Genomic DNA, 16,995 nt, shown 5'->3' on the forward strand with positions numbered 1-16,995 from the left:
GTTACCTTTGTATTAAAAAAATATTTTGTCATATTTACCTACCTCTATCTATAGGAATTAGGGGTATGGTAATAGGCGTGCCAGTGTAGCTGTTATGTTATCTGCTCAATGTAAAAAAATGTAGAATTTACCTATGAAAATCTTTAGTTAGCACATATTCGAAACTAGAGGGCCTGCGTACACTAAATCTTCTACCGCCTTTTATTTCTTTCTTTACTACCTTGAGTATTGACTAAAACTCTTTTAAAATTATCGATTGAATCTTTCTATCAAATTCTTAGGTTTTCACGATTGTTACATTTAAGAAATGATAGTATTTTTGGGATGGAAATCGCGTATATTTGGCCCGTGGTCACTGAGTCAGTGGACTCAGTTAACATATAAAGGGCCCGAAAATTGGTTTGTTTGAAAAACAAATAAACGTGATTTATATCCGAAAAAATAGTTTCATTTCCTTATGTTAATGTATTGCTGAAATACTAGATGGCGTTGTACATAAAAGCATATATAGAGTGTTAATTCTGGACTACCGTAGGTATTACAACATTACAGATATATGTGGAGCGGGAATGCTCGGGTTTGTAAATTTTGCAATTCTTAAAGCTTTAATATGAGTTCTGTATAAAAACAAAATGAAAAAAGTTGTAGAATTCTTGATTTGATGTGAGAGTTCTATTTCAAAGATACCACAAATTAAATGAATTTTAATTAATTAATATTACATTGTTATATAATGTTGTATTGCTCTGTTAGAGCGATTAAAAATCGATCAAAATTGTGCCTTAGCTGTTTCATCATTGTGACATATAATTTTTGAAGAAACTGTTAAGTTTTTTCAGCCATATAATTAAGAAAATATTATCAAACATCAAAGTGACTTATTGATATTGGCAGGATTCTATATTGTATAAAACACCCGAAGTTAAAAGTTAAAGTTATGCCCATAGTATATCACTTTGTGTGCTAAACCCACAACACAAGCAATCAAACACAGAGGAATGTTTTAATCGTGATATATTGCTTATCAATACAGAGTAACAAAGATTCTGTTTCTTAAATTATCAAACTACTGTTCGACATGAAATCAAAATGCTAGTAAATGCAAAAGACAAGTAAAACCGAGTCAATGCGCCGCCACTGCGCTATCACAAATGCAAAGGACCGGACCAACCAATGATAAGCCAATATAAAAGATCCAATATATCAAAACTTACACAATTGTTCACAATGCTATAACAATTATCGTTTTAAAATCTCATAAATGCTAATAAGGTACCTCTAAAGTTAAGTAGGTAATATTAATTTCTCAATTTCTCTAAGATTTCTTATAAAATTTAGATGTATTTACAATTTTTTACTTTATAAACAAGCTTCGCGGTAAAAGCGCAAAGTTATTGAGCATCCTATTGTCGCCTTCTAACTTTCATAACTCGGAAGCGCTTCAAGTACATCTCGATGTAGATTTAATATTAAAAATAACAATCGACACATTAAATAACTCAATTACACAATAGATAATACTCACACACACTCACAGCACAGACTAAACCGATCATCATTATTTTAAATAATATATAAATATTCGTAGAAATGCAATTCAACTTGGTACGACATGTTGTGCGCTCTATTGGGCATCACCATGAATTCAAAAATTTTGTTTTCAAATAATAAGTACAAACAAAGAACAAACATAACATTATTATACACAGAACTTGTGACATAATTTGTGTTAATATTTTGAGAGATAATTAGAAGCTAGTATCACTAAACGAGGATAGAGATTCCTTATTGAGAAGTTGTATCAAAGATCTAAACGCTTTGATTTTTTTATGGGTCGGACAAGTGATGTCATCCGATCCATATCTGCTTCATTTCAAGTCAGCAATCTCCAATCTTTTAGCACCAACCGATAATCTCTTTTAAACAAACTATGGCTGGCTTGAAATGAAACTTACAAAGTTTTCTAAATGACAAATTCTATGAATTACTCTAATATTTTAGTCTATGTTACATAATGTACGCTTACTTTCTAACCCCGTACCATCACCAAAGATTGCACATAATACCCGATACTTTGATTTTTTAATTGCAGTCATGCCTATCGCCTAGACCAAAAATGTATCATTGACTGTTATTAAAAATTAAGGTATTTTTTTAGAACAAAATGATTGTTAGAAAGTGTAATGTAAACCATAGGCAATTTTGAAATGTCGGAATGTCTATTTATATTTTGGAAGACATTTAATTTTAACGAGTCTCACATTAAACTTATAAGCACTGGTTTTATTTTTTCTATTAAATATTTTAGTATACAACGGACGGAATAAATTCGTAATGTTAAGTACGTTTTCCATCATAATTGGAATGGGAATTGCCGAATCAGTCATTAAGAATTTATTAGAAGTGGCCAATTAGTTGTGGACCGGCATTGGAAGCTGTCCTAAAAGCTGATTAGCAAATGTAGCGTTTGTGAACTTAAAATGCCGTTTATCGTAGAACTTCAGTAGCGCCGGGGAATAAGGGTGTTGTTTTTTCAAGTGCATGTAGTGTTCCTCAGGTTCTGAAGTGGTATGCCCACACTCTTCACATACGTACATCTGCAAAAGAATAAGAAAAACCTATGAGTACTTGTCTTTTTAAACCCGATGCAATGCAGGGGGATTTATAACTTTGAAACCTTTGTCTGTATATCTATCGGTATGTCTATTTGTGGCATAGAAGTTCCCAAATGGATGGATATTTTCTTAAAAGTTTATAGGCAAGTTTAATCGGGATGGTTCTTAGCTATGTCATGAACATCTGCTAGATTATCAGCTCTTTTCCCAGTTTCTAAGATCCCTACACAAATAGTATAATGAAAATTATACATAATATTTATTATACATAATTACCGATTAACATATACAACTAATGTTCTCATACCTTAGTCCTCCGTTCTTTGTAGGCATAAGTGTGCTGCACTCCGTGAACTTTAAGGCAGTGAGATTCTAGTGAGCATCTTTGGGTGAAGGATTTTTCACAGAGATTGCACTTGTAAGGTCGGACACCCGTGTGCGTTCTTGTGTGTCTTTTAAGGTCGAAGGTGTCGTTGAAACCTTTGCCGCAGAAAGTGCAAAGATATCTCTTCACATCGGAGTGGCACTTCATATGCCGATTAAGCAGTCTTTGTAGGCTGAAGTTTTTCGAGCACACTCGACATACGAATTTTGTAGGATCGTCTTCACTAACTAATACATGTTTGTTCTTTTCTTCTTCTCTTTGTCTTGCATTTGCTTCTGTAGCCAATGGGTTCTTCACTCCGTGGCCACCATTGATGAATTCAAGCGGCAGTTCAGCGGGTAGACCCAACTATAACAAATTATTATCATTCACTTATTATTATCATTTGCTTTCTTAAGGACAGCTGTGATAGGAATGTAGCTTAATTCATTATTGAATTATAAGGCTGAGCTTAATCAATCCAAGCTGTCCTTTATAATTAAACAAGAATTTATAAAAATAAAGTTGTGCAGTAAGTTAAAGCATAGTTGATTCAGGCTCAGCATTACACTGTAATACTTCATTATTAAACTTTTATGTCGTCTTTCGGAAATCTTTCTTTCTACCACGAGGTAGACGACATTCATTAAGAAAAACGAATCAAAGCTTCGCCTTAAAATCAAATAATGCTTACCCTTTGCAAGATTTGAATTTTGCCATCGCCTAAGCCTTTCTTCAAACTTACAGCAGCAGCTGGGCTCAGCGCGGAGTTCTCCATGTGGGTACTGCCATCCAAGGAATTATTTCCGCCGGGCGAAGGCAACGACACGCCGGTAGGCGAGTCCAGGTCCAGAGAATGACTAGCGAATGGAAAGCCAGGAGATAGAATTTGTTGCCTCTGTTGAAGTTGTACATGGATCTGCAGTTGTTGCATTTGTCCTTCGTTGTGTTGTAGAAGAGCTGGGTTTAACTGCATCAGCAAATCTGGCCGATCTTTAGCGAAATTGTAAGAAGAAGGTTGATCTTGACTTGCAAAAGCTAAATAGTTGGCTTTTTCATAATACTGTCTACTTAAATTTACTTGTTCTGCCAGCGTTTCAATATCGACTTGGTTGTGCACGGAGTCAGGGCTTATCGACGTCGATGATTCTCTTAAGTCTGAGTCTGTTATTGATTCAACGTGGTGGTTCAATAAATTTGAGAAGTCTTCGGTTGAATCTGAAAGGTTTCCTAAGAGACCTTCGTTAGATCCGTTAAAAGTGAGGGTGGTAGAGAATTGTAAGTTATCTATTACGTCCTCAGGCATATCGACCACCATGGAATCATCGAAATTGCTGCTATAATTGCCAATAGAACCAAGGTTTTCTAATTTATTTTCATAATCAATCCCTTCGTCTTTTAAAGCGAGGCCATAAGGAGCGTTCTGCATCAGAGAATACTGTTTCGTTTGCTCAGGGAAACTGGTTCCATTTTCATTATTTTCACAATCCATATTAAATCCATTCATTATACTAAATTCGTTCGAAAAGTTGCTGTTGGCATTGAAAGAATTTTGCCCGCCCTTAGTGGAAGGACCGAGAGTTTCATAAAAAGGGGGTAGGCTGCCTGTTGGTGGGCTATTTGGTCCATAGTTGGATCTACCGTCGCGACCGTTGCCTCCGCTACCGGATCCACCACCGATGGCTCCACCGCCGCCAGAGGAAGGAGCGGTGCTACCACCACCCGAATTGAAACTTCCAGAGCCACCACTACTCTGAGAATTTCCACCTGAGCCGCTACCACCAGTCGATCGACCGTGTCCTGCAGCTGCAGTCATTATTCCCGGTATTTTGTTTGCGGGACAATTTCTTAAAACTAAAACTGGTCGGGCTAATATTCCATTGGCAATTTTAGAGCTGCTTGTTCGCCTTTGCTCTCTTATTTTCTTTTCAGTTTCTTCATCTTCTGATTCACCACGTTTCTTTGCTATAACGTAATCAATTGGTTGGTCTTGTTCTGGTTCTGTGGTAGGTAGCGTCTGGGGAATACTAATATCAGTAATTTCTTTTTTGTTGTCACGGAACTGTGATTGAGATGGTGTTCTCTGAATGACAGACACTTTCTGACAGGTTACGTTATTGTCAATACCTGGTGAAGGTGAAGATTCTGGAGACGGTGAATTTCTCGACGGCAACACGACTGGATCGTTTTCCAGTGGATCTTTTTCTTCTTTTATTAACGGTTTGTCATCTTTTTTCTTTTCTTCTGCGATTACGGGTAAATATAATTTTCGTTCCGCCTGTGTGGGAACGTGTCCTCTGTGACTACCATATGGAACATCGCCGCCAAGTATAGATGATATAAACCTCCTAGGTTCTTTTGTGCGTCTCTCGTGTAAATTTCTTCCACCACCGTTTTCTTCAAAGACATCCGAGTCTGGAATGAAAAAAAAAAATGATTAGTGTATCAGTTTGATTTTATCAATTATTTTTACATACATGTATTTTCTACAAACTACGAACGCGTGAAATAAAAGCAACAGAAATCCTCATAAACCAGTTACTAGCAGTAACTATTTACCCTCGGCTTATTACTAACGTATTCGTGTAGCGTCGAACGCATGAGACCTCGTTGACGTCACTGGTATGTGCCTCCATAACGGTAATATTCGCCTCCACATACACGCCCACAGCGTGTGTTGTATGTTTGTGTGTGAGTTATTTGTATCACATTATTATAATTGGCGGGACAGGACAAAGTGACAGACTCAATCTCGTCCCAAATCTAACAACAATTGATATCGCGGTTTTAGCAATTTTAACCATGCATACATTTCATTTCCTGCTGGTACAATTTTAGTAGAGCTTTGATATGCGGTTATAGAATTAAAAAATATATAGCATTATGTGGAAATTTAGACCTTGCTCTTGATTAGAAACGTGATCCTAAGAGGCTATATTTTTTAAAGTTACAATTAAATTAACTACTTCTCTTATTGATGAATTTAAATTTCGGATGTGAGCAAAAACTCTATTTGTTTTGTAACAAATGTGCGTAGGTAGTTAGTGAAAGTCCCAAGGTTGCTCGAACGAGTTCCCTTGCCCTTTCTCGTCTTTTGTTAGGGATCCAAGGACGATGGTTGCATTGTTGGGCTCTTTTTTGTATGAGGACCGTAATTTTATGCGTCTGCGCACCAAGGCGTCACGGCGCGGTCTCTAATTTGGAATCTCTCCATAGTGCACCATTTTGTTGTAAAGTTTCAAAGGCACCTTAAGCTTAATCACATATTGTTACATCTGGATGACTACGTTTGAGAGGCTTTTACAACCCATGTGTGTAAATATGGATAAAGGAAAAGACAAAATTACGAACAAATAAACACCAGAAATGAGGAATTGTAGACAGACAGAAACACTGTGATTACACGTTTCGACGACAAAGTTCAATTGCTCTTTAATTATGTACATAATTGTGTTCTCAATAGTAATGGTGTTAAAACAAAAAAAAGGATCGTTGAACTCGTGCGGAAATAAGATTGGAAATTATTTTTTTTTTCATATTGAGTTTTTGCATAAACGTATAATAGTTAATGAAACTATTTTTCCGGATTTAAATCGCGTATATTTGTTTTTTCACACAAACCGACGTTTCGGGCCCTTTAAATGTCCTTTAAAGGTTGACTGAGTCAATCGTGACCATGGAACCTGTAAAGGGCCCGAAACGTCGGTTTGTTTGAAAAATCAGATATACGCGATTTAAATCCTGGAAAATAGTTTCGTTTCCTATGTGTAACAATCGCGAAACCCTAAGAACTCGATACGTATATTAGTTATAAAATAAAGTGTTGACTTGTTTAACTGTTCTAGATTTTAAATTTTATTTGTAGGCTGTTGACCAATAGCCCTCATAGCGTTCGTGAGTACCTAACTTTGAAATTCGCGATTAGGTCTCATTAATAACATAGTCGTATTTTATATTTAAGGTGCAGGCAAATATTAGCAAGTACCATACTCCGTAATGGGTGCTTAAATGTTTATCAGATAGTTATTGCTCTGCCTTTGTTAAGTACTGATTTACATGGGCTCGGAACAAAAGCTTCCTCGAAAGATAACTATAGAGCGCCCTATTGTCTTTACTAAAGGTCAGTTGCGGCTTATGGGAGTTAAAGATATCAGATAAAAGAATATCATACTTCACACATGACTAATAAATTACTTTAGTCTACATTTAGTGGAGAATATAATAAGTTTATACATACGCGTCGGGCTACACGTCTGTATACCAATGCGTGTCAATTTTTTTTAGCAAATACTTAAGTTCATGCTTGTTAGTCAAAAAACGAACGATTGAAGCGAATGATTTTATATTGCAGTGTATGGAGTTGAGTATTATAATTTGTGAATCAAAAAGAAAATAATTATAAATAACATTATTGCGTGGATACAGTAAACTTTATGTAGTAGAGAATCTTGCGTATTTAGTGCGTCCGATTGGTGCCGGCCGGTATAAGATACAAAATGCAGATTATTGTTTTTTGCTTTAAAAAGAAAAACGTTCCGACTTTGAAATAACTCACGAATTTAGAATAAAATGTGCTACAGAAGGCAGGAATGCAGACGTTGAGACGGCGTTTGTAGCTTGATGCGTTGATAGAAAAGGACAAACTGAGATATTTTCAATATGTTAAGTCACTTAGTATGTCTCCAGATGGGGCGCAGTGACAGCCCCGCTAAGCCTGTTTGGCAAGTACGTTTTAGCGACAGTCGTGCAAGTTTATGAATCAAAATAAGTATTACTAAAAATTTGGTGCCACGCCCCAGTTCCAAAGACGTATTTATTATTATTACTTGGTACTCAATAACAACTAATTGTATTAAAAATAGAGGTAATTTATCATAGTACCATATGTCCTGCTATTTCATAAATCGTTTCGTGGATTGACTTACTAAATAATATTCATGAACATGAATTAATCGTAATCTATCATGGCAGTTACATTATACAATATTTATTCACAGTTTCGTCCATACAATTATATTTCGTACCTATATGAATTTAAAACCTTACTTAAATGGCAATTGAACGTCATGATGTGTGTTCGTGGTAAATCAATCAGCAAGCTATGTTATGCCCTCAAGTAAAAAATTACCTTGGTCTATAAAAAGAATATTCAAGAACCCAGATGGTACTTGATAATTTATGAAGTTCCTTGTATTTCTATTTTCTTGGAACATACTAATGAATTCATATTTTATTGCCGCTATAATGTAAAGGATAAAACATAAAATTAAAATTAGTGGTCGAATAAATTGTATCCAGATTGATCAGGTATCACCAGTTGTGTTATTTTGTTCTCATCATTTCTCGTTAGGTGTTACAAATATAAACTTCTTGAGGGTGACATTTGCAAGTCAGACTATCTCTTTTGCAACAGAAGAGTTCCTTGTGAAAGAGCACGTCCAGGAAAGTACTGCCACCTTACCCCTTTTTGCCGTCAAGCAGTGATGTGAGCATTACTGCATTCCGATTTTAAAGGGTTAAGGGTGTTGGTGAAATTACAAGTACATGAGACTTGTTAACTTAGTCGCAAAGGCGGTGCTCCTCAGATCTTTGCGATTTAAGCTCTGGGTGCCAGTGCAACTGCTATGCATAGGCGTATCGTTTACCACCAGGCATACGACTAATTCGTACCGGCGCTTGATTTTTTAAAAAATCTATGCTATTGATTGTTGTTTTGGTGGAACATGGTAAACCTGAAATAAGGAAATCCTCTCTTCGTGAAGCCTTACATTAGCATTATCTACATAGGGCGCACTATGAGTTTCCGGAACTGGCCACTTACATAAACAATATTTAAAAAGTAATTACAACATTTGAAAATGGAACTCTTTGGCTGTAGAAAACGGTTTGTTTCATCTGACTGTCACTTGTTTTTACATTGTGGCGTCATATTAGAAATTGGTTGTCTACATCACCATGGATTTAACTCGTGAAGATTTTCGTAGTACGATTTTCTACGACTTTAAGTGTAATGTAACAGCTCAGCGGAGCTTTTCTCGGCTTTAAACTGCTTTTGGCGATGAAGCACCATGTAAAATGACTATTTATAGCCGGTTTGCATAATTCAAAAGCGGTCGTGTAAATCTTATTGACGAATTTCGTGATGGTCGCTCGTCCACTGCTGTGAACAACAAAAACATCGATGCTGTGCGCCGTATGATCAAAACAGACAGGCATGTGACATACCATGAGATTCGGGCATTTTTAGGCATAGGCATGAGTTAATACAATCAATATTACATAAACATTTAGGTGCAAAAAAGCTGTGCTCTCGGTGGACCCCACACAATTTTACTGAGGCTCAAAAAATGGATCGCGTCACTTGGTGCAATGCCAGATTCAACGAAGGGGCGTCAAATTTGGTGTGGGTCATAGTAACAATCCCAAAACAAAGCAGCAATCGAGATATGGGTCTTTCAAGATGAGCCGAAACCAACCAAAGTTGCGCGCGTGCAAAGTGTCTCTAAGCGGATGATTGCTACTTTTTTTAATAAAACTGAACACGTGACCACTGTTGCTTTGGAGAATCGTTGTACCGTGAATAGTGATTGGTACACGACCATTTGTTTGCCGTAAGTTATTGACAAACTCTGTAAAAATAACCGTAAACGCCGTATCATCTTGAACCATGATAATGCCAGTTGTCACACGGCCAGACAGACAAATGAATTTTTGAAGGTGAAAACGTTGACCTTATGAGCCATCCCGCGTACAGTCCTGACCTGGCACCTTGTGACTTTTATTTATTTCCAAAAATTAAGAACCACTTATGCGGTCAACGATTTTCATCACCTGAAAAATATGTTTCAGAGATTGTTACGGAGGAGTGACATAAATGTTTTCAAAATTGGTTCATTCGTATGAAGAAGTGCATTAACGCTAACGGAGAATAATTTGAGAAACAATAAATTAATTTCTGATCATTTATGGTATTTTTTTCTTATTTATTCCAGAAACTTATAGTACGCCCCACCTATAATCCATATACAGATGAGAGCAATCGACACATACCATAATGAAATTATATTATGTTTGGTAAATTACATAATATTGCGCTTAGTACTTTTTATGTAAAACAGCGGAATTAGCCTTATTATCCTTACAATAATATTTATATGTATAACTTAGTTTTCTGACAACGTTAACATCTTGCGATAACTTTTAAATGTTGAATTTGAACAAAACCTGCTTACAAATTATACCTAATAGCGATTGCAATTAACAACTCGTAATTTCTGCACATTTACGTAGACAAGTCTCTTACAATGTTGGAACAAGTAGAAAAAAAACCATTCCATCAATTACAAGTAAATTTGTCACGTTGTTATTACATGTTATTATATAACACTATGTTTTGTTAAATAATAGAATTAGGTATGTTAGTTAATATGCAAAGATATTCTGACGCATAAGACAGGCGTAACGTCGTTGTAACTATAGCCAGCTCTATTTAAAATGTGCGGTTTTTATTCTAAAACGGTAAGTCAAGGCCCCGTAATTGCCATGTCCATATCTATTCTGTTAGTTGCCGCTTCCTGCCGAGAAATAGTGCGGGTAGCCTTGAATGTGAACACTCATTATTTCGCCATTAAAGTCTCAGCCTTCCTCGCATCACTTTTTGGCAATAATTAGTAATTCTCTCGGTTGTTTTTGTACGCGCTCGTATATTTTATGCTACCAATTCGTGACTTCTAATCTATAAACGGGTATTTTCGTGTTCGCGGTAGACACGTCTCGGAAGATAGAAGATATTTTTGTCTCTTCCTAAGGACTCCACACTTGCGATATATTTTGTTATGATATTGTTCTAGGTTACATTGTTTACAAAAAAGGCTAATAAGATACTTCTTAATGTACGCTAATGTCAGCGGATAATTTAATGAGTACAATCTCCTGAAAACATCGAATCAAACAATCACTTTGTCATTATTTAGTTGGGCGCTAATAACCTAAACACATTTTGCGGCTTACCATAATTTTGAGGCTGCTAAATTCGTGTTCCTAGTAATTATCGACACATTAATCACGAGAACGATTTTAAAACGCCAAAATGATTAATTATATGTCCGTACTCGATTACATGCAATGTTACCTACGTTTAGATAAATGCGCAACGCACAATTATTATTCGATCATGACCAAAACATTCGGCTGTTGCACGTTTTTGATTATATGTCGATCGAAGAATGGCTACTAACTACAAAAAAATGAAGGAGCTTTTTGTGTTATTTAATCAAAGTTAATTCGTTGTGTCGTTACTTGTTACGTTTAGATACCATTAATATGTTTAGAAATTTTTTATTTTCTGTGAAGAATGTTTACTGGAGTTTTATTTTATGAGCTATATTTTTATTATGGATATGTGTATTTTACAAAAAGCCGGCAGCAAAACTGGCCTCAGGCATTAATAAAAACTATCGAGTCTCAGAAGCGGGCGCGGGCGGGGCAAGCGGACGGCCGACTAGCCTGTCCTTGCGCACGGGGTTAACGGACGCTGTTAGCATTTAACGCGTTATACGAAGACAGCTATGAAGAACCGCTCCGGTCGGAGAGCACATAAAATTCCGTTGAAGCCTTTTTTCCATAAATATAAGTACCGATAGCACACGGTACTACTCGGGAGCGCGGTTCGTGTCCGCCCCGCGCCCCCTCCACAGGAGCGGTTAAAAGGTCGTTTCGAAGGACATTTTTTTGTTTCAAGTTTGCTCGTTGAAGCGGTCGGTTGTAAAATAACACAATAGGGAACTTTAATGAATATTATTGCGCGGCTAAATATTATTGCGATTCTTCATAACAAAACCAGAGCCTTTTTACTGTTAATGTGGGGCGGAAAAGCAGACGTTTCCTTTTAATTTTAAAGTTCGCATATACATTCGTCTGACATTGAAGTCCTTCTTATTGAAATGCGTTGCACATTGTTAAATAGCATGACTTGAAGGAGCTTATTGTATCTACCTGCTTCCTATGACCAAGCCGCCTACAAAGTGTAGTTCTAATTACAAAGCCTTCCGGATATTTTTAACACCGCTTCTGCGTTGCAAAAAACGGCGATTCTAAACACCAAGACTCAGAACGAACGGTGGCAAAAACTGTTCAACGCTTTATTATTATTTTGCTCACAATGTGAATCACAACCAGATTTGGCTAGGGTTAATGACCCAAATACGTTTAGCGAAGTGTTCAAGGCTAGAACTGACTTAATTTGGCAGTCAATAGAAAAAATCCGGTATCTAAGAAGGCGATTGGTTGTCTTGTTTTCGTTAACCTTATGTTTCCTCGTCCAAGGCAACTTGAATTTTATTACGTATTTTCCGTTAAATGTTACCGTTATTCAAATTTACGCAGGATGGCCGATAAGATTGGGTACTTTATGGATTACATGCATAAAATTAACCAAGCTCTTAAAAAGTATTCCAAAGAGACAATTTTTATTTGTCTCGTATCATATCCCATGTTACAGAAACTGTACTCTGTCTCATGGATACAAGTCAATGTGTTTCGTCCATTACAGACCAATTACGGGTAAAACAGTCGTGTGTACCTACTATGTTTCTTATATATTGCGTGATTAACACTGTTTTCACACTTAATTTAGTCCGATTTTTTATTCATTTTGTATAGAAGCCATAACGATGTAGAGTTATCGCGAATAAAAACATACTTACTATGTCGTGTTGCTGTTTTATAAAAATTATTTTTTTTTGTAAATCTGTCTGCACGTTGTCGTAATAATAGAATGTCGTCAAAATCATAATACATCTGTGGGCGATCTACAGCAAATTGCTCCAAAATACACGAAATGATTATCTTTTATGGCGTGTGACACAACAATGGAGGAGATGACCTTACATTCGTGAGATGTACGAGTGACTTGCCTATACTTCTAGTTATTTTACTCGTATTTAACTTCATACTTCACGTTCTTTGAGTCGTTAATCCTTTATTTGTTATCCAGAAAGGTTTAAAATTTTAAAAGCTATTTTAATGCACGCTTTCTATGATAGTGGCTAACACACCGTATTGGTGGTCCCTCGTGTATTTGATAAGTGCTAAAGTACTGACAAATTATAAGTCGGTGTCAATCGCTTAGAGCCACTCTCTTATAAGATTATTGTTGTGTGTTCTAGACCATATAACGTGTTCAGTTTAAATACAGTAGGTACATACAAAGTACAACTAGTTAACTAATCATGTTTCACGTAGAGAATTTGCATCAACGATAAAAATCGCATTAGGTAGATGTAAACTGCGATTACTTTTGCATTTGAACAGTTATTCGCGACGAATTTCAATGAAAAGGTACTCAAACACTCGATGTAGAGGAACCAATGAATTTTTCTCACACGTGTATGAAATTTTACTTAGAATCGCAAAATTATAAATAAAGATATTAAATTGTATACTTTGTGGTAACGTTTTTGTATTGTTATGACGTCTAAACGATATAAGTACAACCAGTGACTTCATTAGCGTCCAATCTTCTGTTTTCCGAAAATAACTACAAAATCAGTATAATATTAACAACTGAATGAATGCTTAATAATTGGCAACATTACTGTAATAAGTATATTATGTACTATATTATTATAACAAATATTTTATGTAAATAAGTACACATGTAATACCACTATTGAACCTTAGTATTTTGGGCTGTCACGGCAGGTATTGGAGATTGCAATAATGGCGTCGTAGTAAAATCTAAGATTAATAAACTTATTAATATTATATCTGATGGGCCAAAATAACTTGTGCTAACCGAAATAAACAAATAATCTAGAATCTGATTAGGTGCCCAGCGTAATTAGCGTTCCGTTAGTGGCAGTAGACCGCACAAAATCACACAATTGTACAGTTTATGTATGACGGTTGTTCACGTATAGTTTTACAATATCAATCACGCGTGTATCGTCGTTTTATAGTTGCCGCAATACAGTCAATTTGTTGTAGTTCGCACAAATTAATAAAGAAATACTGTCGTTCTTAGAAAATAACTTTAATAAATACGGATCTTCGTGGATACCGGTTTTGCCAAGAGAATATCAAAAACACTAAAAGTAAGTATACATTTGTATAATTCATTATAAAATTTTAATGTAGGGCATTACGGTATTACGGTAGCTTTACAAGATACCTACTTTCTTAATACTTTTATTAATGCAATTTCGTGTATATTGTCAAGCACGTAATGGTAAATAAACAAACAGATGTTTCATAGGTTTTGCAATTACGAACAAGCTGTACCCGCATACATCTCATATGGGCACTGGCAGCCGGCAGTGGCATAATCTAACAGGACATGTGTCCAGGATCATTCCTAGAACAACCGCTCAAGTATCACGTGCAAGCCATCTTGTCTGCGGCAAAAAATAAACGGCAACCGATTACCTAACCGTCACTTAAGTGTGGCTAACTGGCAACGTAGGATGTTGACTCTTTATGTCAATTTCCTCTTACAACGTAGAAGTAAATAGCGTAAAGTGTTGTTCGCTAAATTGCAATTCGAAAACATATAGGTATAGCATTAAACTGCTGTAATAAAACTGCAAACATGAAACCGTAGCTGATCAGTTTTAAATTTTCATATAATTTTATAGGGAACGATAACATTACGAGCAAATTGAGAGTTAAAAACCATGAGTTTTGTAGCAGTATATTGAAATCGAGCGTGTACAATTCACCGTACCTGTTCTGAATGTATTAATACATATTTTATGACAAAAAATCAAAGGCCAAAAAACGAAGTGGCGTACAATGGACTGAGGATACAATAGCACCTTAATCGTGGGCGACCACATGGCGAAGGCATTTCTTCTTTTTGGCTATTCATAAAGATGCAGATTTACTGTTCACGAATGGCAACATACGATAACGATCGGTGCCAGTTGTTTTTGCTTTTATTCATTGGATTAGTTTGAAAACTGGATAAAAACCAAATTACAACAAACAATTCGACGCGATAGTCGGTACCAGATGATTTGAGGTTTTAATTTATATTCGGTTACTTTAAAAAAATGACCCTAAGAAAACTATCCGTTAGAGTGTATATTTATAATCTAAGTAGATCTGTAAAGTGGTGAGTAAATATTCTAGACCCTTGGCCTTAATGTGATCGTCAACAAGGCTTGCGTGCGCGCATCATATTAATTGATTCTGTTCTGCATGCGTTACATTCAAATTATGATTACATGGGTAGTTAAAAATGCTACAGTACATAATTATTATGATAAATTATTTAGACGAGTTCATGGTATTACTAAATTTGAGAAGACTAACTTTTGAACATCATTTCGTAACTAAAAAAACTATTTTATTTTATTTATTTTACTAAGGCTTACACCTATAATTTAAAAAAAATGGTATAAACTAAATAATATCAAAAAGCCTATTACAAACCTCCATATTTGAATAACAAAATTTCAAAAAATAATTACTTATATTTTTATGGTTTAAAGGAATCATGAGAAATAAATATCTTATATATTTTAGTTGCATATATACGTTATACGTTACATATTACGTCTAGTAATAAAAGAATTATATACTCTAAAACAGTATCGACACTTGGTCGTGAGTCTAGGCATTATTTTTGTTCACTTAGTAGAATATGCTATACGAGTTCCAAGGTGAGACGTCAATCATGGTGCTGGAAAATGGCACATGATCCTCTGGCGGACAACCGCAGCGTCCGTTCACAATAATCCGACTCGATGGGCGCCTAATCTCAGGGATTAACGGCAAAGGGAATGAATTTAATCTTTGAGCTTGTTAAAATCTCAATAAAAAAATAAGCGAACAAAAGAAATTAAAATAAAGAAAATTAAAAAATTAAAAACAAATAACAAAAATGGTATCAACTAGAAATATGTACAAGTTATACACCCATATAAATTAATAAATTGTTAAATAGACTTTTTCCAGTCATAATATGACTACATCTTTTTGTTACATATATATTATGTAGATTATACATTTTTTTTACGATACCTACCCAGTGACGGGATGAACAAGTCATGTACCTGGTGTTAGGGCTCTTACACGACACACGACGCGTCGTCGTATTGTGTTTATGTGTGCAGAGCCGCTTAGAACTTTAAATCGTAAAGATCTGAGGGACACTGCTACTGCGCCTGTCACCCTGAGACGTAAGTTAGCTAGTCCTATGGCCCTGTAATTTCACCAGCACCCTTACCCTTTAGGACCGGAACGCAGTAATGCTCATATTACTGCTTGACGGCAGAAATAGGTAATACTTCCTATAATATATATAAATTATATATATATAGTTAACATATATAAATGCACAAATTTGTTAGGAAGTAAAAGGAAAAGTTGAAAATTCTAAACGCAATGCACGGAGAGAGAGAGATAATAGCTTGCCTTGCAAACAAAACTGAATATGTTGAGCCGATAATTTTTATTGATGATGCTTCACTTCTAAATAACATTCGATCTGTGGTATTCGTAGAATTAAAATTGACCTACGTTATGTCATAATTGGGAGAACCAGTTTCAAAATATCAAATGTTGTTGTTCCAATTAATTCCCAAGAGAGAATGCCGTTTATTAACGTAATAGTAATAATGCTATTGCATTATAAATTAAATAATATTACAATGACTTTTTTCGTTTGTGATATTTTATGGCACGATATTTACATTTTGTATATACACAGTTTGGTTATTGTAAGTAGTATGTCATGATCATAACTAAGGCACCGGCAGTGCAAGCGCTAAAGTGCAAATAACTGTCAAAGTTCTGTACTTAGTATAAAGTACTGTTCCAAACTTTACATAATATTTGATGTGAAATTAACCCGATAAAACAGCAAATGTACATACATTTGCTGTTTAAAAAAGTTTCACAGTTAATTTATTTTCAATCTTAGCCGTGACTGTAGAACGTAAATCGCAACAAGACCTTCATCACAAGTCCGTCACCACGAGTCCGTCACCACGAGTCCGTCACCACGAGTCCGTC

General features: G+C 35.6%; 1 protein-coding gene across 2 annotated transcripts in view; it reads right to left on the reverse strand.

Annotated features, from left to right (window-relative positions):
- Nucleotides 1–1,278: 1,278 nt before the first annotated feature.
- The window catches only part of LOC113235279 (transcriptional regulator ovo-like), an 18,816-nt gene continuing 3,099 nt past the window's right edge, over nt 1,279–16,995 (reverse strand). The window contains exons 2-4 of one of the 2 annotated variants that reach the window (XM_026470931.1): nt 3,674–5,394; nt 2,923–3,348; nt 1,279–2,597 (exon numbers count right to left, since the gene is read on the reverse strand). In XM_026470931.1, coding sequence (XP_026326716.1) covers nt 2,412–2,597; nt 2,923–3,348; nt 3,674–5,394 — 2,333 coding nt within the window. In that variant the 3' untranslated portion in view covers nt 1,279–2,411. The remainder of the gene's footprint in view (nt 2,598–2,922; nt 3,349–3,673; nt 5,395–16,995) is intronic. The other variant, XM_026470932.1, reaches the window with a different exon arrangement.

The sequence above is a fragment of the Hyposmocoma kahamanoa genome, unplaced genomic scaffold (genome assembly GCF_003589595.1).
Source record: "Hyposmocoma kahamanoa isolate Upper Pololo Valley unplaced genomic scaffold, ASM358959v1 87, whole genome shotgun sequence".
Lineage (NCBI taxonomy): Eukaryota > Metazoa > Arthropoda > Insecta > Lepidoptera > Cosmopterigidae > Hyposmocoma > Hyposmocoma kahamanoa.